A 25,908-nucleotide genomic window follows, 5' to 3' on the forward strand; every position below is an offset into this window, starting at 1 on the left:
TGAGTGTAAGAGATATTGTGAAGTAAAAGCAGCCTCAGTGGGAAAGATATATATATAAAAACAGCAGAACATGGTCCCACAGGTTTTAGTTGAATGCTGTGTCCTCAGAGAGTCTTTTATTCTGAAGGCTGTGTCCCCAGAGAGTCTTTTATTCTGAAGGCTGTGTCCCCAGAGAGGCTTTTATTCTGAAGGCTGTGTCCCCAGAGAGTCTTTTATTCTGAAGGCTGTGTCCCCAGAGAGTCTTTTATTCTGAAGGCTGTGTCCTCAGAGAGTCTTTTATTCTGAAGGCTGTGTCCTCAGAGAGTCTTTTATTCTGAAGGCTGTGTCCTCAGAGAGTCTTTTATTCTGAAGGCTGTGTCCTCAGAGAGTCTTTTATTCTGAAGGCTGTGTCCCCAGAGAGTCTTTTATTCTGAAGGCTGTGTCCTCAGAGAGTCTTTTATTCTGAAGGCTGTGTCCTCAGAGAGTCTTTTATTCTGAAGGCTGTGTCCTCAGAGAGTCTTTTATTCTGAAGGTTGTGTCCTCAGAGAGTCTTTTATTCTGAAGGCTGTGTCCCTCAGAGAGTCTTTTATTCTGAAGGTTGTGTCCTCAGAGAGTCTTTTATTCTGAAGGCTGTGTCCCAGAGAGTCTTTCATTGGGTGATTAATCTCTCCTGCAGTGGTGTAAAAGTCGCCACAGATCTTCAGCCAGCAGTGGAATAAGACATAGTGATCTTACGTCGCGAACGATCCGATTCTTTTGAACGGCTCTTTGGTACGAACGAAGCAAACCGAGTCGTACTTGGTGAGAGCTGTTCTTTTTTATCGTTGGTTCACTGCCTGCCATAAATCCACTCGCCTTTACGGGAACAATGCAAATGTTCCATAGATGATGGCATAACGCATGCAGCTTGAGTAGTAGTTGGGCTGGCTGAGAGAGATTGTAGCAAGTTATACATTTTTCAGTGAGTAAAAGTCGATTTCTGGCAATACAGTCCATCATTATCCTGGTGATTATTTCGCAGATAACCTAGTCTAGGCTCTTTTTGAACGGCTCTCAACCTAAGATCCGTCTCCCTTCAAGAGCCGTAATTCCCATCACTAAATAAGACAGATTTTGGGGGAGGGGGGTTGAAAAACATGGTGCCATCCCTCCTACCACTTCATCCATCACACGCCTCCTCTGATTACCCAAACCCTGACACCGCCGACACTCCTACGCCAACTGTACCAGCTCTGAACCCGGCTCACTTATTCCTCCGCCTCTTTTGTCTCTATCTCCTCTTAAATTCATCCCTCTTTCTCTCCCGTCTCTCCCCCCACACTTAAGGTCAGGGTGGGATAAGCACGATAAATCTTCACGGCAGATTCTGACAGCCACCCTGGAAGTGCTTTAGCCAGTAGGAGGAAAGGGCCACACTGCACATAAACTTTTCTCAAACTATTTGGTTGGCAGAAAGTCTGTTATTTGGCGTGAAAGTAAGACAAATTGTTGGAAGTAAAAAAACAAAGGAGGAGAGAGGGGAAGAGGAGAGATTCACTGGGAGAGGAGTGGACCTATTTAGTCCAGATAAATATGATGAATGGTACAAAACAGCAGCTTTTACTTAGTTGCTATTTTCTTCTATTTGGCTTTTATGCTCCCTTTTACTGGAAAGTGAAATTAAAGGTCTCCAGTGTGTTACTCACAAACATCTACACACACTGTGGGCAACAACATAAAATAAAATCACTGGACAATCACACACATGGGCGTATTGTAGCCACGATACACACTCAAAGACACAGTGACATATGAACAAATCATGTATACATCCTTACATATACTCACTGATACACATAATCACATTTTTACAACAGATTCACTAGACATGAGATATCTAGACTCATGTTCAGGTGTATATCAGTATGTAGTGTCTCTACTTTAAAGAGTCCCTCTCCTGCTGATGTTCAGGTGTGTATATCAGTATGTAGTGTCTCTACTTTAAAGAGTCCTCTCCTGCTGATGTTCAGGTGTATATCAGTATGTAGTGGTCTCTACTTTAAAGAGTCCTCTCCTGCTGATGTTCAGGTGTTATCAGTATGTAGTGTCTCTACTTTAAAGAGTCCTCTCCTGCTGATGTTCAGGTGTATATCAGTATGTAGTGGTCTCTACTTTAAAGAGTCCTCTCCTGCTGATGTTCAGGTGTATATCAGTATGTAGTGTCTCTACTTTAAAGAGTCCTCTCCTGCTGATGTTCAGGTGTATATCAGTATGTAGTGTCTCTACTTTTAAAGAGTCCTCTCCTGCTGATGTTCAGGTGTATATCAGTATGTAGTGTCTCTACTTTAAAGAGTCCTCTCCTGCTGATGTTCAGGTGTATATCAGTATGTAGTGTCTCTACTTTAAAGAGTCCTCTCCTGCTGATGTTCAGGTTCATATCAGTATGTAGTGTCTCTACTGTGACTTGTCTCCATGCTTTAATGTTCAAAAAGCTCTTTATTTTTCTCATACTGTCTGTGCTGCAGCACCTCTTTTCACCCTCTGTCTGAAACCAGAGCCCAGTCTGCTCTGATTGGTCAGCTGGCCGGCTCTGTTGTGATTGGTCAACTTCTTAGAGATGTCCCGCCCCTTAGCCTATCACGTACAATGTGTTGGAGCGCTAGCCAATAGAAGCACCAGTGTTACAAAATGATGTCATAATGTTACACACGTTAACAAACGAGTCCAATTGAGACGTTTCCGGCAGTGGGTGAGTGTGTGGGAGAGAAAAGATGAGAGTTGAGACTTTATTTGTCATTAATTATTATAGTTTTTTTTATGAATTATTCAAGACTATTCTTGAAACTTGTTGGATAATACTTTTCTTGGACCAGCCACAAATTACTTGACTCAAACGCAGCACCTCTGCTTTATACACACTGAGGAAATATCACATGATAAATAACAAAATATGTAGTCTCACACATATATAAACCCCACACACCAAGATGGCGGTGAACCAAAACCAAGATGTAGAAAGTTATAAATAAAATGGCTAATGCCAAAATCTAGGATTGTGACAGGAAGAAAACAACAAGATGCAGACTGAAAAAAGCAACAATGGTGACGTACTTTTGTGTTTGTTTGTGACAGACACACCATGTGAACTCTAACTAACACACACACACACACACACACACACACGCACGCACGCACACACACACACAGACACACACACACACACACACACACACACACACACACACACACACACACACACACACACACACACACACACCACACACACACACCACACACACACACCACACCGCTCCAGCACGATGTCTGCCTCTCGGAGCTTCCCTCTCTCATAAAGAGACGTAATATCATCCAGGACGGTGGGATGTGAGGGAAATGAAAATGATGGACAACTGCATGGAACAGGTTTTTTTGAAAAGTGCGTTTGTAATAAAGGTTGATTTAATTTGTGAAGCAGACTGTGATGGCGGAGGTCGTCACACACCTCGGGTAAAATACGAGAAGAGAAAAGATATTGTCTGTGATGAATGAGTGATTGTGATACTGGGAGGATTGCAACAACAGAGCTGTTCCGATTACACTTGCAAACCCAATTATTTTGCATATTATTTTGGCTCCTCTTACCCTGGGTGACTGTATCGATCTCCCGCCTGTCTATCATTTCTCTCGTGAAATCTCGCAGCAGGAAGAAGGATGTTGTTGTTCTTTTGTTTATTGTTCATTGTCTGTACCTCTCAGCTACTTTCAGCAATTTTAAATATTGGCTTTTTGTGTCCAGTGGGAAGCCATTTTTGACATTTCCCTCCTTTGTTTCCTCCATCTCCATCTCCATCTTCTCTTCGGCTATTTCGATCTGTGTCCCCTGAGGTGGGTCTCTATTTCACCCACCTTTTTCTACCTCCTTTTATTGTGTCTTTACTTCATCTGTCCTCTGTCTCTACCCTCTCATCTTTCTGTCGTTATTGATTTTTCTGCTGTCAATGAGCTCCTTCACCTGAATACAAACAAAGCCATTTGCATAACTGCCAATCAATAGCAAAAAAAATCCAAGCAGTGCTGCTCTGGTGTTTGGAATAAATCCAGCGTTTTAAAAAGGGAATACATGCTGTGTTACGTACGGACACTGGGATCATCTCCACTGCATTTCAGAGGATATTGAGACCGGATAATGGTACGCTCCACTTGTGCAATTTTACAGATAAGCAGCATGGACTTATCGTGTACAATGCTGTCCCCCTGACTACCTGGAGGTGCAGCTTGGCGATGGTCACAGTATTTTTGAGTTGTGAAATGTGGGCTTGGAGCTGGGTAAACAGTGAGATTTTACTCCTGACCTCAAGCTAGGAGATGGCTTTGGACAGACAGACAAAAAAAAGCCTACAAAAACTGTCTAGAGTGACATTGTGTGTGTGCAAGGCCAGGGGCTCAGGTGGACAGAAGAGACACGAATGTGGATTGGAAATGTGTGAAGAAATAGTCAGACAGACCCTATAAAAGATTGGACGTGTGTGTCAGCCGAGCTCTAAATTTAGAGGGCTCTTTAGTGGGAGTCATCTATCATTCAACGCGGGCCCCATCCATTAGGGGGGAGATGCTGGGTTGAGAGTGTGTTTTACAGGCAGACACAGATAAGGTAAGAAGCAGAACGGGGCTATTGCACTCTCAGCGATGGAGATTACAGGATTTGACTAAAATATGCATTTTTTTAGATCATGATTTGAAGGAGCCAAAACTTTCTTTAATAACTAGGGCACAACGAAACTGTGATTCCAAGAAGGAAGGGTTTATTGGTTAGTTTAGCTTGAAGTGAAAAGCCCTCAAGATGCAGAAGTCATTGTGACAGGAGAACAGAGGAAGTCATGTGACGTTTCCTTAGAGCAGAAATGGATGGATGGACAGACGGATGGTCAAAATACATTTCATTCCTGTCTATTGCCATATTTTATTACACTACTTCATGTATTTGTATGTGACATTGTTGAAGGAGCTTTAGACTCAAGGTTGTTCATTGCCAAAAACTACGCTATAGCTATTTTGCATGACAAATAGAGCCATTTAATCCTTTTTCAAGCAGTTATTACTATGACAACAGATGGTACCCTCATCCAATGATGTTCCCAAACCTTAACTAAGAACATATTTACATCCAAACTAGGATCTTTGCCTAAACAAAACAAGCTGATTTTGTTCCTTACATAACCGAACCTTAACCATAGTGTTGTAGAAAAACAGATGTATTTCTCAAGTGTGGTTTGCAAAGGTTTTCGAAGTCAAAGGCCAATGAAGTTGGGGCGTCCAATCAGATCATTTTTACGTGGCTAACGGCTTGAACAAATGGCGTAATTTGACGTTTACTTAATACTTTTGCTTGGCATTCAATAAAAAGAGCATGCAGAAAACACAGATACTGTAAGTATCCTTATATTTGGTGATTGTGGATTTGCTTGTGTTGCTTATAACTTTAAAAATCGACAAACATGTAATCAAATTGGCCCACCAGGAGTTGGAATAGGTCATCTTTCTCGTTCATCTGCCTATTTGGATCCTGAAAATGTCAGAAGTGGATTCAGCATAATCAATGACCCCTAAAACCACTTGAATATTGTCCATTTACGCACTGTAGGTGGCTAAACTCATTTATGCCAATATACGATACTTTCGCTAACTGTGGAAGTTGCCCAACCTTTACAAGTACATTTCTCACATAAACGTATGGCTACTCAACATTTCAGGGTTCACAATAGGACTCTATAGGCTGGTAAATAGACTATTAAGCAGTTGGTGGAAATCTCCGTCAGCTAAATGACTTAAATTGACCGAAAAGGCATCGCTTGTTATTTCACTAACCGCTGTGAAACCTTGTTTGGGTCTCAAATTGTTACGACTCTCATTTTGCACATTGTTTGCTGCAGAATGGGCGACAGCTGCATGTGTTGTTATGTGAGCCGGTGTTAATGGTTTGTGCTCCTCATTGCCGTTCGACCTGAGAGGACAGACAGCATGTGGGGATGTTGTTTGCCTTTTTTAAACACAATCTCCTTCCTCTCCGAGCAGGACAGATGTTGTGCAGACCTCAACTGTTTACTTGCAAAAAAACTGTTTTTTTTTATAGTAAAAACATCGTGATTTCGTAACCTCATCAGGCGGTTGCAGTCCCTGAACATACCATGATTACTAACAAGGAGTTTCTGATGACAGCAGTCAACAGCAGCACATCAGCAATTTGAAAAAGCCAGATGCTCGGCGCTCACATTGTGCTCTGGAGATGTTTGTTTCACAATGAGCCTCGACCAGTTAGGAGGCAGCGGCGGGTGAGATCATGCCAAGTGGCTGGCAACATAAATATGCTGCTCTCCATATTTTATTGTCACGACAGAGAATAGAGTCAGCCATTGTTGATGTGCACAATGGATGTGAGCTTTCACTTTGAAATATGCTTGGTTGCTTTTACACCCACATGCATGGGAAGGATAGTGCTTGGATTAGTATCAACTGCATTTCGTTTCCGTAGCAGGATACTAAGGGACGTGATTTTAAGTGTACTTGAAAGCTTCACTAGTCACTATATGTATATGAACACTGTATCAGATGAATGTGTATAATGTGAAAGGGTTTTTGTTTGTTGTGATGAACCCACAGATACTTTTGACCAGGCTCAGGGAATTAACGGATTACATGTAATAGGATTACCTAATCACCATGCAGAAAAAGGTAACTGTATTCCCTTACAGTTAAATAAAAAAAAGGCGTAATCAGATTACTGGTACGTATACAAAACATTGGATCACTAGCAGGTGTTACAATATGTTTAAAAGATGAAAGATATTTTACGAAGCATCACTATCAATTGAAACAATCTCGAGAAAAATCAGTTTATCATCATGGCCTCTAATTTAAGGAATGCTCTCACTTGGCGAACATTTTACCATCTACTGTTTGCATTAAACTAAAACACAGCATTATCTGTTCGCTCATATTTTATCAGAGGTGGAAGAAGTACTCAGATCTTGTACTTGAGTAAAAGTAGAAGTACTCTTATCTTGTACTTGAGTAAAAGTAGAAGTACTCAGATCTTGTACTTGAGTAAAAGTAGAAGTACCAGAGTGTAGGAATACTCTGTTACAGTAAAAGTCCTGCATTCAAAATGTTCCTCAAGTAAAAGTAGAAAAGTATTATCATCAAAATATAGTTCAAGTAGCGACAGTAAAAGTAGTCATTGTGCAGATTGGTCCATTTCAGAATAATATATATGATATGTTTTATAATGATTGATCATGAAAGTGTTCTCAAAGCTGGTAAAGGTGCAGCTAGTTTGAATGACTTTGTATACTGCAGGGTAGCTTGTGGATTTACTCCAGGTGGAACTAAAGTCTGATTTAACACTTGATTATTTTTCACATCATTCATCCAGATCTGTAAAGTAACTAAAGGTATTAAATACATGTAGTGGAGTCAAAGTTCACCATTTACCTCTGAACTGTAGTGGAGGAGAAGTACACAGTAGCATAACATGGAAATACTTTTACTTAAGTAAAGTATCTCAAAATTGTACTTAAGTACAGTACTTGAGTAAATGTACTTAGTTACTTTACACCACTGTATCTTATTGTTGCTTTTTTAAACTATACTATATGGTAATGTATGTAATTGTAAACAGAGTAAAAACTGTGAGCAGAGCACACATTCTTGATACGAAATATCTTGGTTTCTTCTTTTTCTAAGGTTACGTGGTTTTTGTTGTTGTTGTTGTTTGTTTACATAATACGTCCATCTTATTGATCTTTTCTCTTGGATTTAATTGCATTACATATGATATTGAGGTAATCAAAGTTAATGAAGTGATCAGGTTACATTACTGTTACATTGTGACACTTAGATGGGAGGCGTGTGGTGCAGTGGGTTGTGCGTAGGTGTTCGGATCAGGGGGTCACAGGTTCAAACCCCACTGCAGTCAGCATGTCGTTGTGTCCCTGAGACACTTCACCCCAAACTGCTCCTGTGGGGATTGCCCAATGTATTGAGTATGTAAGTCGCTTTGGATAAAAGCGTCTAACATGTGACATGTTAGATAAGGTTTATGATTTCTTTAGGTAATTAGTAATTGTATCAGAACAGATTTTGAAAGTAACCCTCCCAACCCTTTGTTTGGTTCAGTCTCTCTCATCAGCATGCATCAGGAAACTGTTGTCAGCTAAAAGGTTCTGCTAAACGCACTGTTTGCTAACTACCGCACAACAAACAGCTACACAGTGAGGGAATTAATGAAATAAATGAACCTGCGGTACAGTCAGGATGAGACCACAAACCATTTATAGAAACGTTGGTAGCCTATCGTATCTGTCTCCGTTGTTTTACCCTCCCTGACTCCATGATAGTCTTTAAACCCGTCATATGCACGATTCTCTGCTTTGACAGTAACATATTACATTTCATATTTCCCACTGCTTCCCACTAAATCAGAGAAAGTGCCCCCGAGGTTTTGCATGATTGGTTTCCTGTACAAAAATAAGTGTTTTTCATGAGCTAGCCGAAGGTAATGAGCTAACTTCCACATTCAATTCAGCCTCCTGGTGGAAACATCATTTAGATCTCAATTATCCAAGTCATTTTTGTCCTGTTGTTTTCACAGATCGAGGCTCGAGGTGACTTCACATTGATTTCTTCCTAAAGTCCCTCCGCCCTGTAGGACAAAGAAACAATGCAGCCTTTGTTCTACATGTACACAGCGTCTCATTTCATCTCTCTACATGGGCCAAAATACCAAACTCTACATATAAATATATATATAACCAATATTCACTATTTTATTTTCTCTCAATGAACGTAATAATAAAGCTTTACTTGCGGTAAATAAACTGTAACAGGGTGTGTTTGAGCTCTTTCAGTCAGATGAAAATACATTTCATGCCATATTGTATTGCACTGCTTAATGTGTTTTACTTGTATGTTAAGTATTTGTATGTGGCATTGTTGAAGGAGCCTTAGACTCAATATTTTCATTGCCAAAACTACGCTATATCTATATATATATATTTATAAAACGGACAAGTAAAATCAAGCAATCTGATTGGTTCTTACCCGTGGTATACTGAGCGTATACCACGGGTAGAATTGTAAGTTACTTTTCACAACAACTCAGTATCCCTCCGCGTCTGAGATAAACAGTATACAGTTGGACTGAAAAGCAAACTGCCTGCAGTTTGCTTTTCAAACTGGAACAAGAAAGCAGCGGAGAAGTAACGGGGCAGAAACCCTCCTTTTTACGCAACGGTCCAGACATAGACATCAAACGGCAAAAACATATTCAGTGTGCAGTTCCTTTGGCATTAGGGCAGGGATATTTAGATACTTTCCAAGGTTTGACATAATGAATTGTGCTACTTTTAAAGTAAGCAGCGATGTTTTCAAATCTGTAATCAAAAGGTCCGCAAAAAACATTTAAGATTAACTTCGACCTCCGGGGGGGGGGGGGGGGGGTCTTACGGAGGAGTGGATTGAGGAGTGCCTATCTCTAGAACAAAAAGCACCTAAACGACGACATGTAGAGCTACGTGAAGAGCAGGTAGACCAACTGGAAAAGTATCACCATTCAAAAGCTTTCTGATGCGGGTCTTGAAACAAAGCAGAGAAATTATGACCGTTAGTGGCCACAGGTGCGAAAGCTCTCTCCAGAGCTACTGGAAGCCGAATCTCGGGGACCGGAGAAAGTGGAGCAATATTCTCGCCACGCCAAGCAACAGCCTAGAACAACCTCAGCCTATACAAGTAACCACGTAAGCCATTCTACTGATGCTGGACAGTTTTTTCAGTGGGTGCACAATAAACGGCAACATACACATTAATGTAAATAAATAGCCAAATAATGGATCAACGCTCTCTGTCTAATATGTTCGCTAGCTGTTGTTAGTGTTGTTGCATAGCAACCACCTCGCACTATGTGTCGTGCAGAAGGCAACAGAGGGACTATTTTATTTTGAACATCATTATTTACTAATAAAAACTATTTAAATTAGAGTGTGTATTTTTCTTTCATATTGCCACACTTGGTAACCGTTTTATAAAAGCAATAGCTCACTTCAGGCCGTGATATATGCTCATTATATCACAGCTAAGGGGGTTGTCGACCCTCCGCTTCGCGTCGGGCCGAACCACGCCCCTTAGCTGTGATATAATGAGCATATACCACGGCCTGTCGTGAGCTATTGCTTAAATATAACTATCTCCAACTGAACAGTGCCAAATCAGACATCATCCTCATCGGCCCCCCATCCCGTACCAAAGCCATCCAGAATTTCAACTTCACCATTGACAGCAACACTCTATCCCCCCCCTCACATCCGCAACCTCGGAGTCATCTTCGACAGTCAGCTCAAATTCAATCACCACATCAATCACATCACCAGGACCGCCTTCTTCCACCTCAAAAACATTGCCCGTCTCCGCCCATCACTCTCCTCCTCTGCTGCTGAAACCCTGATTCATGCATTCATCACGACTCGACTACTGCAATAGCATCCTCTACGCGGCATACCATCCAACCTCCTCAATAAACTCCAACATATCCAGAACTCTGCTGCCCGCCTCCTCACCCACACCCGCCCCCTTAGACCACATCACTCCCGTCCTCCAGAACCTCCACTGGCTCCCCGTCCGTCAAAGAATCGACTTCAAAGTCCTCCTGATTACTCACAAAGCCCTCAACAACCAGCCCCCCCCCCCCCCCCCCTACCTCACAGACCTGCTGCACCACCACACCCCTTCCCGCTGCCTCCGCTCATCAGAAGCCAACCTCCTATCCATCCCCACCCGCATCAAGCACCGGACCTGGGGGGACAGAGCCTTCTCCGTCGCTGCCCCCTCCCTCTGGAAGTCACTCCCCCAACCCATCAGAGACTGCCCTGACCTCACCAGCTTCAAAACACTTACAAAAACTCACCTCTTCAATCTGGGTTTTAATGTGTGAATGTTTTTGTATTATTTGACTTTAACTATATATATATTTATTTGTTGTTCTTTTCTTTTCACTATATCTGTAAAGCGTCTTTGAGCACCTGTAAAAGCGCTAACAAAATGAATCTATTATTATTAAATCCATTATTATAGCTTTTTTGCATGACAGATAGAGCGAATGAATCCAAAACCATGCAGTTATTACTGTGATCACAGAGGTACGCTCTAAGAACATATTTAAAGCCAAACTAGGATCTTTCCCTAAACCAAACAAGTTGATCTTGTTCCTAACATAACCCAACCTTAGTGTTGCAGAAAACAGATGTATTTTTCAAGTGTGTTTTTTAAATTGCCTCTCAATTAATGTAATAATAAAGCTTTACTTGTGGTAAATAAACTGTAAATGAGTGTAGTCTGAACAACTATGTTACCCAATGGCTTCTTTTTTTTTCAACTGGACTCAATCCAATTTTCTATTTATTTCTAACACATGCAGGGACTCATACTGTGAACTCACAGTAATGGTCCATGCAGGGAAAAGATTGAAGATTGAAGATCTTCTTTGAGCCGCTTGAGTGCAAGTCTGCCGTTAAAGAATATGAAACTGTGCACAAAAGACACGCTCAATAGAGGCTCAACGCAAAGCAATTCAATTAAGTCAATACAAAACCTGAGGCCATCTCTCTCAACAATGCACACGGCAAAGACAACTTCAGATACTGAATACAATACACATAAAGCCATGAACTGCTGCTGTTAACTACTCGGCGCCTGGTTTTAAAAGATAGTACTCTCATTTTGTTCCAGCAGGTAAAACTAATATCTGCAACCATCTTCCACCCCTCTGTTCCATCGTTATGTAGCGACTCGCCATGCCTGATTGGATTGTATGAGAAATTAATTGGACTTCTGTGATAAAGCAACGTACAGAGAGGGGAGGGGATTGTTCTGCGGAAGGGTTCTCTGGTATTCAGAAGTTCATTTTGTTTAAAAGACATTAGCAGATGAAGAGGAAGTGGCGAGAAGGCGAGGGGAGATAGCAACTTAATGAAAGTTTCCTTTCTTTCCCCCGGGGTTTAGAGACAACTATTAACAAGAGAAGAGAGGAGGTGTAAGAAAAGGACATTCAGAAACTCAGTTTTAACAACTTTTGCTCAGCCTGTTTCAAAGATACGTGGTTCTTGCATTCGTAAAAAGTCACCTCGATGTAATACAAGTAAATAGACATCAATTTAGACAAGGCCATAGAATTGACCTAATGTCTAAATCTTTTTACTGCCTAATCTACCAACTGTTATTTCATTAAATGAGGAGAGAAGCTTAAATGTGTGATTTCAGAAATGTTACCAAGGGTGAATGACACTTTATGACACTAGAATGACCACAAACACACCAGCTCATAAAGGGAAGATGGCTCCCTCCAGCATGGAAACAGCATTCAACCCTCCGTGCAGGTTGCATAACTTTAATTGCCTCAAAACACATTACAGAGGGAGCTGTGCTTTCTGTGCAAAATACCTAAAGCCACATTGTGGAAATATGAAAGGTTGATAGTAAATTAAAAAACATTAAACATTTAAACATGCAAATATGTATTTTGTGACACGGAAACCATTGGATTTATGAGAAATGTAGTAATAAGTAATACGTTTACAACCCCAAATATGACTCAAAAAAGACAATGCCAACATGAAGGTACATATTTACCATCTAACTCTTTCTTCGCATTTTCACATCATAACATTGGCTTATTAGCATTAAACATTAAGTAGAGTTTAAGCTGGTGTAAATGTCATTAGTATTGCAAGTTTTTTGTATGGAAACAATCTCAGATTTAACCTAAAGATGGTACTAGGGGAAAATTAAAAGGATCACCAATGTTATTGCCATTCATGAATGTCTGTACCAAATATTATTGGAATCCATCCCATTGCTGTAGATGTCAATATACTGTATTAAGCATATATATATATATTTGTATGGATAAGTGACAGATTTGACCTGCTGGAAGGGCCGGTTAAAAAATCATTGGATAAACAAGTCAGTCGGTTCATCCTCTGGGTACCATGAATATCCGTAGGCATTTCAAGACAGTCCATCCAATAGTGTTTGACATACTGCATCTCAATCTGGACCAACGTTGGGGAAACGACAAATCCACATTGCCATCCATAGAGCCCCATTGCAATGTGGCTAATATAAATCAAAATGCTTCAAGGACTGCATAAGGGATTTAAGAAACATTGATGAGTTGTCTAACATACCCCTTACTCCACCATCAAAACGCCCAAAAGACCAGCTATTAACCTGTTAACCCCTGAGCCTGTTTTTCAGGTCTCAGGCTAGAAAATGACATTCCCAGAACAAATGACTACAACTTTACTTCTAAAAGGGGTAAATTAATAATCTTTCTTCTCAAAGCATGATACACCTGTGAGTTGGATGTAGAAGAGTCAGAATCAATATAGCATTTTTTTCATTTTAAAGTAAATTCAGATTGAACATAGTAAAAGCTTTAGGAATCCAAACTATAACATATAATAAGTACCCTGTATCAAGATTGATGCAAAACAAGTGACATTTGACCTTTTTAGAGAGGTTTAGCAAAACAAAACCACTTCTGGGGTCATTTGGGTGGATTTTCCATATCTCTGGCCCCCCTCGGTCGATTTTGATGATTGACACCTCTTTTGAACCGTTAGAGCCAATAGAATCGAGAGGGAAGTTCCTAAAATCCATCTAAACATTACCCATTGGTGAATGAGTGATGCGTAGCCAGAATGCCCAAAACCGGAAGCTGGGTTGTAGCTCTAATAGTGCTAATAACAGCTAATATGAAATCTCAGTTTTTGAATGATGGATTATCAGTAATCATTCCAAAGTGACACAGACACATTGAATTAACCTATGGATTAACCTTCAGCTGCGTTTTATGCGTTTTAATGCCATTGAACACAACTTTTGATCAGAACAACAGCAACGGTAAGACTTATTTTCCGTTTTTTGCTCCGTAAAGCTACGTTGTGTGATGTCTGGGTTTGCTTCCCTTGCCGCGAGTTTTGATCGCTCAGTGATTATACTTATACCCCTAGAATCTGTGGAATCTCAGTTTGCTAGCTGATATCTTGTTTGTGCAGATATCTTGTTTGTGCAGATCTGATAAGTAATAAAGTATTTCTACCGTGAGTTCGTGGCTAAGTGCGTTAGCATTTTTTCGCTTAGTGCTAATTCAGAGGCTTGGCGTTAGAGTTGTGTTTTGTGTAGCTAAAAATGGTTCATATAGTCAGTTAGCTGAGTTTCTTCCCGTTAAGTGGGTGACACATTAATAGGTTATTAAATGTTAAGAAGCCCTGAGACACAGTTTCGTGAAAAAAAAGCCTGCAGCCCCCGGGGGCAGGTGCTGCCGGGCTTAACAGGTTAAAAAGAGGGTCTCTAAACCTTCTCTTGTGTTTTAATCTATATATACAGTCTATGATTTTAATAATACAATTAGTCAGCAAACTGTTTTCTTTAAATCTCAATATGCCTTCTCCTTACGGTCAAAAATGAACCATGTCAAAAGATATACACACTATAAATATGTATTTGTTTGCTTTGGCATCTGTTCACAGCAATCAGTGCGTCAAATAAACCACCATTTTGATGCTGTTCTTTTGTTGAATGTTGTGAAAATACAGAGGCGGTGACCTCAGTGTCATCAGTTGTAGCTTTGTCTTTATAACAAGAAGCATCTTTGTGAAGTGCATTAGAGCTGCAAAATAATTAAAATATTATCGAAACTGCAATATGGACTAATGAAATGTTCAAATTGAAGGAAGCACAATATTTGCTGAAGGCTAAACGTATTAAAACGCCATTATGAAGGAAGTAATTTGGAGTACAACAAATCATATTGTACAGATTTAATACAAATATATTTGTTTGGTAGAGATCATCCCTAAAAAACACACCATGATCTTTTTAATTTATTTTGTAATGATAAACAGAATATTCATGCAAAAATGATCAATCTCTCCTATATAAAAATCATCAAAAAAAATTCATATGGTGCAACCCTAATATGGATTCATCTTTTTATGTCATGTTACAAATGAATGCTTTCCTAAAGCAGATGGTGCTGACCTAAGAAAAAGCTCCTTGCGAAAATAAGCAAAACTAATTTAATCTACAGGGAGAAGAAAAGGGTGACAGTTGGAGAAACATCCTTATGCATATTCAAGTAGGTGCCAGTAACAGAAACAAAGCAGGTGGGTGTCTGTACAGCTTTTAAGGATTCACTTTAAAGGTCACCTATTGTGCAAAATCCACTTTTTCACTTCTTTTCTACATCAACATGTGTCCCCTCTTCTTCATGTCTCTTCTACATCAACATGTGTTCCCTCTGTGTAAAAAGTTTCTGAAAGTGTCAGGAAAAAAGATTCTCTCTCTTTTTGTCCTGATCCATTTATATAAAAACCTGTCTGAAAATGAGCTGATCAGATTTTGGCCACTTTATGATGTCATAACGATGTTTTGGCTTGTGTAACCATTAGCCAATCAGCTTCCAAGGTAACCCCCCCCCCTCACCTTATCACCTGAATCTCCTCCTAGAGCACCTTTGCGTTCTTTTTAACCAAATATCTCTCTGAGGGGCGTGGGGAGGGGCTCCTTATTTTCATCTAAAGTAACAGACAGAGAATCAGCACTTTGGAAACAGGGCTGAAACAGAGGGGATTATGGGATGCTGCAATGATCTGTTTGGTGTTTGGAACCAAACACTTCAGAGACATGTTTTGTATATATCTGAGAACTATAATATATTGATGAAAAACAGTATAATAGGGGAACTTTAATGTATCAAACCCCTTCCTGTTATCAGATATATCGGACCAAATCTACAGGTGGAGATTAAAGAGGACTGACAGATGTAGTCCTGGAAAAAACCAACTCTTTACTGAGGAAATACAACGTGGACTGGATGAGAAAACACACTTTTTTGATCTGTCTGTGGGAAGCCTGTGTTTAAATTCCTCCGGACTATTCCTCACGTGCGCCATGTGTCAGCAGCTGATGGATGACCTCTTCCATGCTCTCCGTCCAATCAACACCAGTGATGTGTCTGATCAAATTTGCCTCGGTGCTGCGTCTGGATGTCCAGGCTCAGCTGTTTGTCTCTCCTCTGAATCCAATGACCTCGGCTTGTGAGTGTGGGGTCTTGAGGTCGAGGAGACCTGTCTGACTTTACAGACAGCATCCTTGATCAACAGACAGCTGCTGTCCACACACCAGACCCGGCTCCGTGGGAGGGCCAGGGTGGGCCAGGCCCTCCCATTTGACATTCCTGCCCTCCCCCAATAAACACGTTTTTTTTTATTATTTATAAAAATTAAAAATATATATATCTTAATTTTTTTTAATTATAAATATACTGTGAACTTTAATGCTACGAGGTATGTGATGTCAGATAGTAATATAAGAGTAATAAATGAAAAACAGGTATGAAATACTATAGGACAGAAAAACAAGAATACAGTTTAAAAGGGGAGTGATTTGTAAAATATCCATAAAGAAAAGTAAATCTGTTTACAGTTCTGTTTCATATGTTGAGAGATGTATCCATAGATCTCTTAATGTTGCTCTCAAAGTGCACCAGACTGATGCTTTTCATTTCAATATTTAAGGATTCTAGGAGCATGCCCCCGGACCCCCCTAGAGGAGGTTAGGTCCCCCCCCACTTATAAAAATAGCACTTTACCCCTGCTTACACCTATATGCCGTGAGCTGATTATCGAGCCTTCGTTGTAACAGTCGCGGGTGTACTGTGTATGTGGGGAGTGTTGCAGTAGAACATTCCACTGTAGCACCGGTACATTAATGGGAAACCCTAAATGTTTGAGCACCCTCTATGAAACGTCAAGCTACCCCACAGCACCCCCAAAAGAAAATCTCGGCCCGCGGCACATGGCGGTTTTGTGTGCCCTCCCATGAAAATCATATCTGTAGATTTGTTCTGGCGTCGGGTCTGCCACACACACATGCACCGGAGAGACCATGTTTTTACCTCTCTTTGCTATGCCGGATTGACTACTTAAAGGTTTCCTATCATGCTATTTTTAGGCATATATATTATGGGTCTCAGATATAATAAAACATATAAAAAACAGGTCTGAAGAGCTGAAATGCTTTTTTCTCTTGCGGGTTTACTACAAGGTGAGTTCCTTTTTTTATTTCCTGATTTTTTACACATATTCTCTCCAGGACAGGTTAGCTCTGAGTGTTAGCGATGCTTGCTAATGTAAATAAACACCATATTACGTCCAAAACAGTCGGGCATTGTTTCTGATAGCAACGTTTCTGATAGGCCCAAAGCCAGCCCACATTTCAGATATTACGTCATATCGGACGCAAATCTGTATCAGCTCCGTTGTAGCCCCGTTTTTAGAGATTTGGGTACGGAGGAAAAGAGAGAGGGTTTTATTTTCTGACGCTGCGTGAGTTCCCTGACACACCGGGGACACATATTTATATATAAAAGACATCAAAAAGTGCAGTTTGCATGATAGGACAACTTTAAACGTATTTTGTAAAGGAAATCACGATAGCACTTAAAGGTGGGGTAGGTAATTTTGGAGAAACCGGCTCGAGATCGCTAGAATTTGAAAATACACAGCCGGAAGAAATCTGCCACTTCCTTATAGAGCCCCTCCTCCAACACACACGAACGCGCACATGACCAATGAGGGCACGAGATAAGTTTGTGCACAGATGGAAGGCTGACAGGCAGGTAGGCCATCCAGTTATTTTAGCCGGGCCGGCAAAAATGATTGGTCGTGCTTTTTACAGTAGTACGGCTTCCACAGATGACATTTTGTTATGGATTTTTTGTCAAAGCACTTCAGATATTCATTGCTATCGGGATGTTAAGAGCATTCCATGGAATATAACAAAAAGTGTATCTCGAGCCGGTTTCTCAAACTTACCTATCCCACCTTTAACTGATTGATGTGTTATCTTACAAACTGATGACACAATGGCATATTTCAACCTGAACATCTAACTATAAAGCAATACATCTCAGTGTGTAGGTGGGTGGGTCCTTTGACGTTCAACTTGGCATTTGGCAGGTTAGGTTGGTGGTGGATGGTTTGAATTTGGTGCATTTTTAGACACGTGTCAATATAGAAAACTTTGAATAAACAGTCACTCTGTGGATCAGGAGTTGGGGTTGGGGTTAACAGACCACGGCCAATTGTTGGATAACAAAGTTAATAAAGGTTGATAAAGGTTCTTCTTCTTCTTCTTCTTCTTCTTCTAACCAATGTTACAGGGATGCTGGATATACTAACTGAAAGTTTCTTCTCAGAGGCAATGATTAGGAGACAATTCCCTACAGTAACATGGCCACTCTGCCATTGCAAATCAAATAGTAATGTTAGGTTTCCTTTTTCAATTTAACTTTTCACTTAGCTGACGTTTCCTTTGTCCGAATCAACGTACTGTACAAAGACTTCTAAAGATATCACACACAGTTGGTCAGGCCTTAAGGAGCAATTCTGGGTTCAGTAGGATTCCCAATAAAACTTTGACATGTTGACTGATGGGGATCGAACCACCAATTAGCAGACAATCATTTAAACCCTGAGCAACATTCACTAACTTAAGATATTGCAAACAAAACATGAGTTTTTACTATATGAACAGCAGTAGTTATGTCAGAGCAAGCAATAACCATGTATTTTTGTAAATAATAAAAACATTATCTCTGTGCATCTCATCATTGTTGCTCACCCAAGATCGTGACTGGACTGCATTCGACCGGTGTTTTAATTATTTGTGACCTGACTGTGTGATGCAACTATGTCATGGCAGGTGTCAAGTGTAAAGTTGTTTATATGAGCAGTTCTTGAGAAATCTGCAAGCAGCAATACCGAAATCCAAGCATTGACTATGTTCTGGCCAGGCATGCTTTGCAAAGGCACTAGTTCAATCAAAGTAGTGACAATATCTTTCTAAAAACACTTTCAGTCTTGCCTTACTAATACAAACATGTATGTACCAAATGCCAAAGCCTCCCAAAAATCCTGTTTGCAATCATTTCCAATTCTGATCCCATGTCAGCTAACACAGGAAATATTTGATTTTGAAATAACATCAGGCGAGAGTAGTGAAATAATAGAGCTATGGCTTTATTAGAGTACCAACAGGGAAGTCTTCATGGCCATGGCAAATATGCTTTTGTTATTTTTGGGGTTTACTGAATCAATTAAAAAACTTCACAGTTATTCAGTAAAGAAATATGAGAGCTCTCCAAATTAATTGGGGTTAAATAAGGGTTAGGCTTTTAGATTGGAGTGTAGGACAATTTCTAGTGCATTCAAGCACTACTTAAAAATACAAACAAGTGCTTGTTCTGAATGAACACACAAACACACAACAATCATGGATGTGTGTTCAGCTTTTTATATATCAGATCCTTATGAGGGTCCATGGACTCATGTGTGGTTTTTCCTCCCTTTTGAACCTTCACTGAACCCCAGGATGTTTTCTATCATTAGTTCAGCTACAAACCAACATGGATTAAGCCATGAGTGGATGTGTAATCCAGGTTTAATCCAGGATAGAGGCTTCACGAGTGATTTAAGGTATACACTGTCACTCTTGTTGTGAGTTAAGTATGTTATGAAGTACATTTACTCAACTTGCACTTTAATTTATTTGATTATTTAATATACATGATTCTGAAATGGGCCGTGACGCTTAACAAGTATTTTTACTTTTGGTACTTTAATTACAATTTGCAATTCTTCTGTATATCTGTAAATGATATACTATCATACTGTATGTATACATCTATCTATCTGTCTGTCTGTCTGTCTGTCTGTCTGTCTGTCTGTCTGTCTGTCTTTTCTATCTTCCTATCTATCTATCTATCTATCTATCTATCTATCTATCTATCTATCTATCTATCTATCTATCTATCTATCTATCTATCTATCTATCTATCTATCTATCTACCTACCTACCTACCTATCTATCTATCTATCTATCTATCTATCTATCTATCTATCTATCTATCTATCTATCTATCTATCTATCTATCTATCTATCTATCTATCTATCTATCTATCTATCTATCTATCTATCTATCTATCTATCTATCTATCTATCTATCTATAATAAGTATAATTTGATGCCAATACACTACTTTTGCTTAAGTAGGATTTTGAATGCAGGACTTTTTGTATTTTCACCACCATTTAGTATTGCTACTTCTACCTAAGTTTAAAATCTAAGGACTTCTTCCAGCACTGCAAAAGTTTGTCGTTTGTGTCCCAAATCACGGCGGTCCTACCTGCTCCAGTTTCCAGTGAAACTCGGCCGGTCTGAAGGTGTCCACCTGGGTGAAGTCTCTCCTCAGCAGGAACACCAGGCGGCAGTTATGGACGTACAGCGAGTAGTGATGACGGTTCATCTCTGTGGGAAGAAGAGAAGGAAGTGGGCACCAGGGAGCCAATCATCACACCTGGGTGGGGGAAGTCATCGATACAGCATAGTATCGCGATATTGTTTCAATACACGGACGCCAAGTATCGATATTTTATTATATAAACTATTCATATTGCAAATCCAAATTAGCTTGGCAAAGCTAACATCAAATTCTGAGCGAGCGAAGAATAACTCAATCACCTTCTTCATGTGCAAAGACCTGCATCCATACAGCATTGTGGAACACTTTTGACACATGTTAAAGACACTGGAACCCAATATATCATGCAATCATATATATCAATATATATGCGCAATGTATCGCAATATAACGCAATACTTAGCATATCGTAGAATCGCAATACTATCTTGTCGTGGCTATCGTATCGTAAGTATCGGGATAGTATGGTATCGTGGGGAGCCTGATTCCCACCCCTACCACCTACTCACTCTCAGCTAACCAGACATGGAGCTTTATGAAAGAGTCTTTAAGAGCCAATAGAGACCTATACCTTTTTAATTTGCTAATTATATTTGTTCACATGTTATTCATCTTGTATACATTTCTGTTGGGAGTAAGTGTTTCTATTAAAGGTAGGGTAGGTAAGTTTGAGAAACCGGCTCGAGATCGCTAGAATTAGAAAATACACAACCGGAGAAAATCTGCCACTTCCTTATAGAGCCCCTCCTCCAACACATACATGACCAATGAGGGCACGAGATAAGTTTGTGCACAGATGGAAGGCTGACAGGCAGGTAGGCCATCCAGTTATTTTAGCCGGGCCGGCTAAAATGATTGGTCGTGCTTTTTACAGCGCTACGGCTTCCACAGATGACATTTTTTTATGGATTTTTTGTCAAAGCACTTAAGATATTCATTGCTATCGGGATGTTAAGAGCATTCCATGGAATATAACAAAAAGTGTATCTCGAGCCGGTTTCTCAAACTTACCTACCCTACCTTTAATCAAAAAGGTGTGCTTTTCTCTGTCAATTTACGAGGAGGGGCGATCTGCATTAAATTGTTTTCCTCTTGTTGGTTTCGGTTTGTATTTGAGTATTGTGTGTAGAGTACCAACAGGGAAGCCTTCATGGCCATGGCAAATATGTTTTTGTTATTTTTGGGGTTTACTGAATCAATAAAAAAACTTCACAGTTATTCAGTAAAGAAATATGAGAGCTCTCCAAATTAATTGGGGTTACATAAGGGTTAGGCTTTTACAGACACTTATTTCTGGCTTTTCATGGAATTTCTTGACAGTCCGAAACATCAAAACTATTGCCAACTTCTTTTTGATATCACTAATATATGTATCTCTGTTAAATGTAAGTCCTTCCCTCACACTCACCAGTCTTGTCGGAGTTACACAGCAGCGTCTCCTTCTCCGCTCTGAGCCCAGGCGTGGGTCCGTGCTTCATCCAGGTGGCGATGGTGAACTGGTCCGTGAGATTCTGTGGTACCACCCAGTCGGGGATCTTAGCCGCCTGATGACCGTCGAACCTGAAGATCAGATCGCTGTCCCGCCCGCTGTCCGTCACCAGGGAAGCCGTCCAGTTGGTGGAGGCGCTGGGGGCCGGCAGGAGGTCAGTGCTGCCCGACGAGGCCCCTGTGAGAACAAAAGAAAAAGAGATGCGACAGAAGATGTGTCAATAACAATCACGGCAGGTATGCGGTTCACTTATATTGGCCTAACCTTGGCTCTGATTACTTATGAGTGAGGCAGATGGCAGCGCTTAATATGTTATCAATGGGCCGAGATGGATATAGGATGTGGGTATTGATTCATGGCGAATGACTTTCAAAAAGGAACGAGATGTGAGTCACCGTTTCCCAAATGTAGAACATGGCTAAACACTAAAATGTCCCTTTATGGAGACAGAGAGGACGTATTGACCGAGTAACACATGACAAAAAGATACGCCAAGGAAGGTGAGAATGATGGGCTGTGCTGTGAATCAGACATATGACACTTGTGTTATACGACATACTGACAATTCACAACAATCATTGCATTGAGCCATCCTATTCCCTTCCTTCTCTTCCCTTTAAAAGCAACTCCATCATCGCTTTGAGACAATGTCTTCTATATGTTGAGTCGTGAATGGTCTTTGTTTTCAAGCTGACACCTTGACAAACGTTAGTTGACGCTCTCTTTGCTCCTCGATGTGTTTGACATGCCCTTACCAATCAATCTTTGCCCCTCTGTGTGACAGTGAAGAATGCTTTTCATGCGTTTGAACCACATTTATAAATCATTTGTACCAGCTTATGGATTGTAATAAATCAAAGCGGTACGGGAACCATGCTGTTCCGAGAAAGAATTGGAAATGTTAGTATTGTCTGACTTGTCCAGCAAATAATTGCATCTGTTCATCGCTGCTAATAACACAGTGTTAGCACATTAATTGATGTTTTTCCCTTGTCTGTAAAGCTCAGTTTTTCCCTAAATGGTGCCGACGCTCTGACTCCGGTAATTAGATTCCCTCAGTAAATAAATACACATCGACTTCTCCAGCACCCAGCTGCAGCCCTCTCTTTACCCGATGTCTTTGTACATTATCTCAAATTGATTGTGCTTTAAAAAAGCAATTACAATTTATTCTATTCGCTATCAGATAACGATTATGAGGTGCCTGAAAAGGACTCTTTAGCGGTAAACCATGCATGGAGCGGGGAGTCAGGGGAGGCAGAGAGGGGACGTGATGCATTCAGATGAGCTGGGATGGGGCTTGTGAAGGCCGTTAGTCAAAGATGATGACTCCAGCCCCCATGCTGGCAGTGCATTGTGGGCAGAGAGGGGGGGGGGGGAAGCTTTGTTGGTGCTTTGGGCATCGACACGGCGACTCGGCTGCTCATCAGTCACCGAGGAGAAAGCGTGGTTTGCTTCTGAGGCAGCTAATGCCCTCGCTCTGTCACATCATTAGTGACACGGCTTTAAGTTGCTATTCTGGTGCCTTCATTTAGCACACAGGGGTTTGCAGGGACACAAGCGGAGATAAGACAGCAACACGGACAGGGAGCTTTCACATGCTGCTTTAAAAAGAGTAGAGAACAACACCTCAGGCCCCGTCTGACCCTGGTTCTCCAACTGCGGTCTCCACTGATGCTTTTAGAAGCAACTTACTTCATATTCAATGCACTAATAACTTTCAGTTTGCCGCCTCAGTAAGAAATCATCTTTGATCAGCCATCTACAGCATATTCTACATATCCACCACCATCCTGATAGCCTCGGGTCCAACTCCCATGTGATTTACTGCTTCATGCCAGAAATGCACACTCAATCTAAGCTGTTTCTCATTCTGTTCAAAGAATAACGACAAGGGCCCATGTCCTAATGGCGCCTTTTTCTGAGCACATGCGTCTTTTAAAAAAATGTTTCAAACAAGAAGAGAGTGCACTATGTTGCCACCACACAAAGGCGCTTTTCTTTTTTTTCAAGATATTTGTTAGGCTATAGAGTGCCTTTATAGATACAGTGTTGAAACCCTTTTTCCATTCCCTACATATGGAGGGGATGAAATTAGGCGCTTTCACACCAGAGTACTTTTCCCTTTTAGTTCCGATAGTTCCTGGGATTTTGCGTTCACACCAAAAAGAGAACTTAGTTCATGAGAACTTTTACCCCCTTTTCAGTCCCTGCTAGAGAGCAAGTACTATCCTGGAGAGAAAACAGTTCCAATTTCTGATTGGCTGGGCGAATTGTAAACCACGCCCCGTAAAACTCGGAAAAGTTTTGTGAAGCCGCCATTGTATTTGCTGGCATTAGCATTATTAGCATTAGCATTAGCCCCGCGCACCAACGGAGAGAGAATAACTTATGGCAACACAAAAAAAAACATGGGAGCGGTGGAGATGAGGAGGTGTCGGCGTTCTGGCGATTTACTCGGAAGGCTTCAGTAGAAGCTGCTGGGAGTCCCAGCAGCTTCTACTGAAGCCAGTCCCCAACTCCGGGGACTTCCGGCCAGGGACTTCGGGTGGCAGTATACGCCGTGAAGTTATTTGCGGCCTGCCAGTAAACCCAAAGCAGAAGAAGAAGAAGTGACGGCAGCGGCTTCATTTGCTTAATCTTCCCTCAGGGACTTATTGTGTTATTTTTAACCAAATATCTCTCAGAGGGGCGTGGGGAGGGGCTCCTTATTTTCATCTAAAGTAACAGACAGAGAATCAGCACTTTGGAAACAGGGCTGAAACAGAGGGGATTATGGGATGCTGCAATGATCCGTTTGGTGTTTGAAGCCAAACACTTCAGAGACATGTTTTGAATATATCTGAGACCTATAATATTTGGTAAAAAACTGTATAATAGGGGACCTTTAAGTGGACACAGGCCTTTATGGTATAGTATATATAGTATAGTATTGTAAACACAACAACATGTCTTTGTTTGCAGGACATACCACAGAGCTTCTGCAGAGATTTCTCAGAGTAGGTCTCACGGTCACATCCTTTCCCGATGTGGTTGTTCTGCAGCTCCACTATCGTCCTCACCGACGAAAGCGGCCCGCCACACGTCTCCAGGTGCATTTTGGGAAACAGCTGCTTACTTCCTGTTCCTGGCTCATAGTCCACTCGCTTACTCCAATCTGGGGAAAAAGCAATATAGAGTAAATATAGTTAGAGATGGAAAAGGGGCTAGAATAAACAACACTCTGCTGTGTAGATGATTATCTGTAATGATATCTGATTTCCACATGCACACTTGCTGTTGTTTTTGAAATCGCATGTCTCATTCGTCCACTTACGCTGCCATCCAAACAAGACAATTTTTCACTGTCACTGATATTTCTGGCCTCACAACTCAATATCCTCCGGCAGAATGTGGCCGGATAATAAAATCTCTGCATTGTGATTGGAGTGCAGCGTCTGCATTAGTGGCAGCAGTCATTAGGCTGTCACTGTCCTGTCGGCTGCAAATGGCGTTCTGTCCAGGCACGCTATTATTTTGTGCGATGGTGATGTTTCTGCTTCCCCCTTCATTTTTTTTCCAGCCTTTGTGCTGTACTTTTGTCTGCACTGGAGAATGAACTACAAAATGACGTTGCCTGTTCGGTGTTTATAAGAGTTCTGTTTACAGTAATTCAATAATTATCAATTTAAAACTGCGTACCTGCCTGGCATATCCATACATGCTGCCAACACAGATTTTCAGCATTTGCTCAGTCAGAAGTTGATATCTTATTTTGTTATACGGTAGCATTGTTGCCTCATCACAGTATAACAACTGTTCTTAACAGCAACATGTACCACCTCAAAACTAATTGGGTACCACACTCTCAACCATCCTATCCCATAAGGGTTGTTGCTAGTTTGTGAGTTCCCATCCATCCATCCATCCATCCATCCTATCGAGCGAGCGAGGAGCGAGCGAGCGAGCGAGAGCGAGCGAGCGAGCGAGCGAGCGAGCGAGCGAGCGAGCGCGAGCGAGCGAGCGACCGACCGACCGACCGACCGACCGACCGCGCGCGCGCGGAGCCAGCCAGCCAGCCAGCCAGCCAGCCAGCCAGCCAGCCAGC

General features: G+C 41.1%; 1 protein-coding gene across 1 annotated transcript in view; it reads right to left on the reverse strand.

The window, feature by feature from the left end:
- Positions 1 to 20,257: 20,257 nt before the first annotated feature.
- Positions 20,258 to 25,908, reverse strand: part of LOC117470074 (calsyntenin-2-like) — a gene marked incomplete at its 3' end in the record, with an annotated part of 240,860 nt that continues 235,209 nt past the window's right edge. Inside the window, 3 exon segments of the mRNA XM_034114613.1 lie at positions 20,258 to 20,379; positions 21,741 to 21,998; positions 24,793 to 24,978. Of these exon segments, the coding sequence (XP_033970504.1) occupies positions 20,258 to 20,379; positions 21,741 to 21,998; positions 24,793 to 24,978 (566 nt within the window).

Source organism: Trematomus bernacchii, unplaced genomic scaffold (assembly GCF_902827165.1).
Source record: "Trematomus bernacchii unplaced genomic scaffold, fTreBer1.1, whole genome shotgun sequence".
NCBI lineage: Eukaryota > Metazoa > Chordata > Actinopteri > Perciformes > Nototheniidae > Trematomus > Trematomus bernacchii.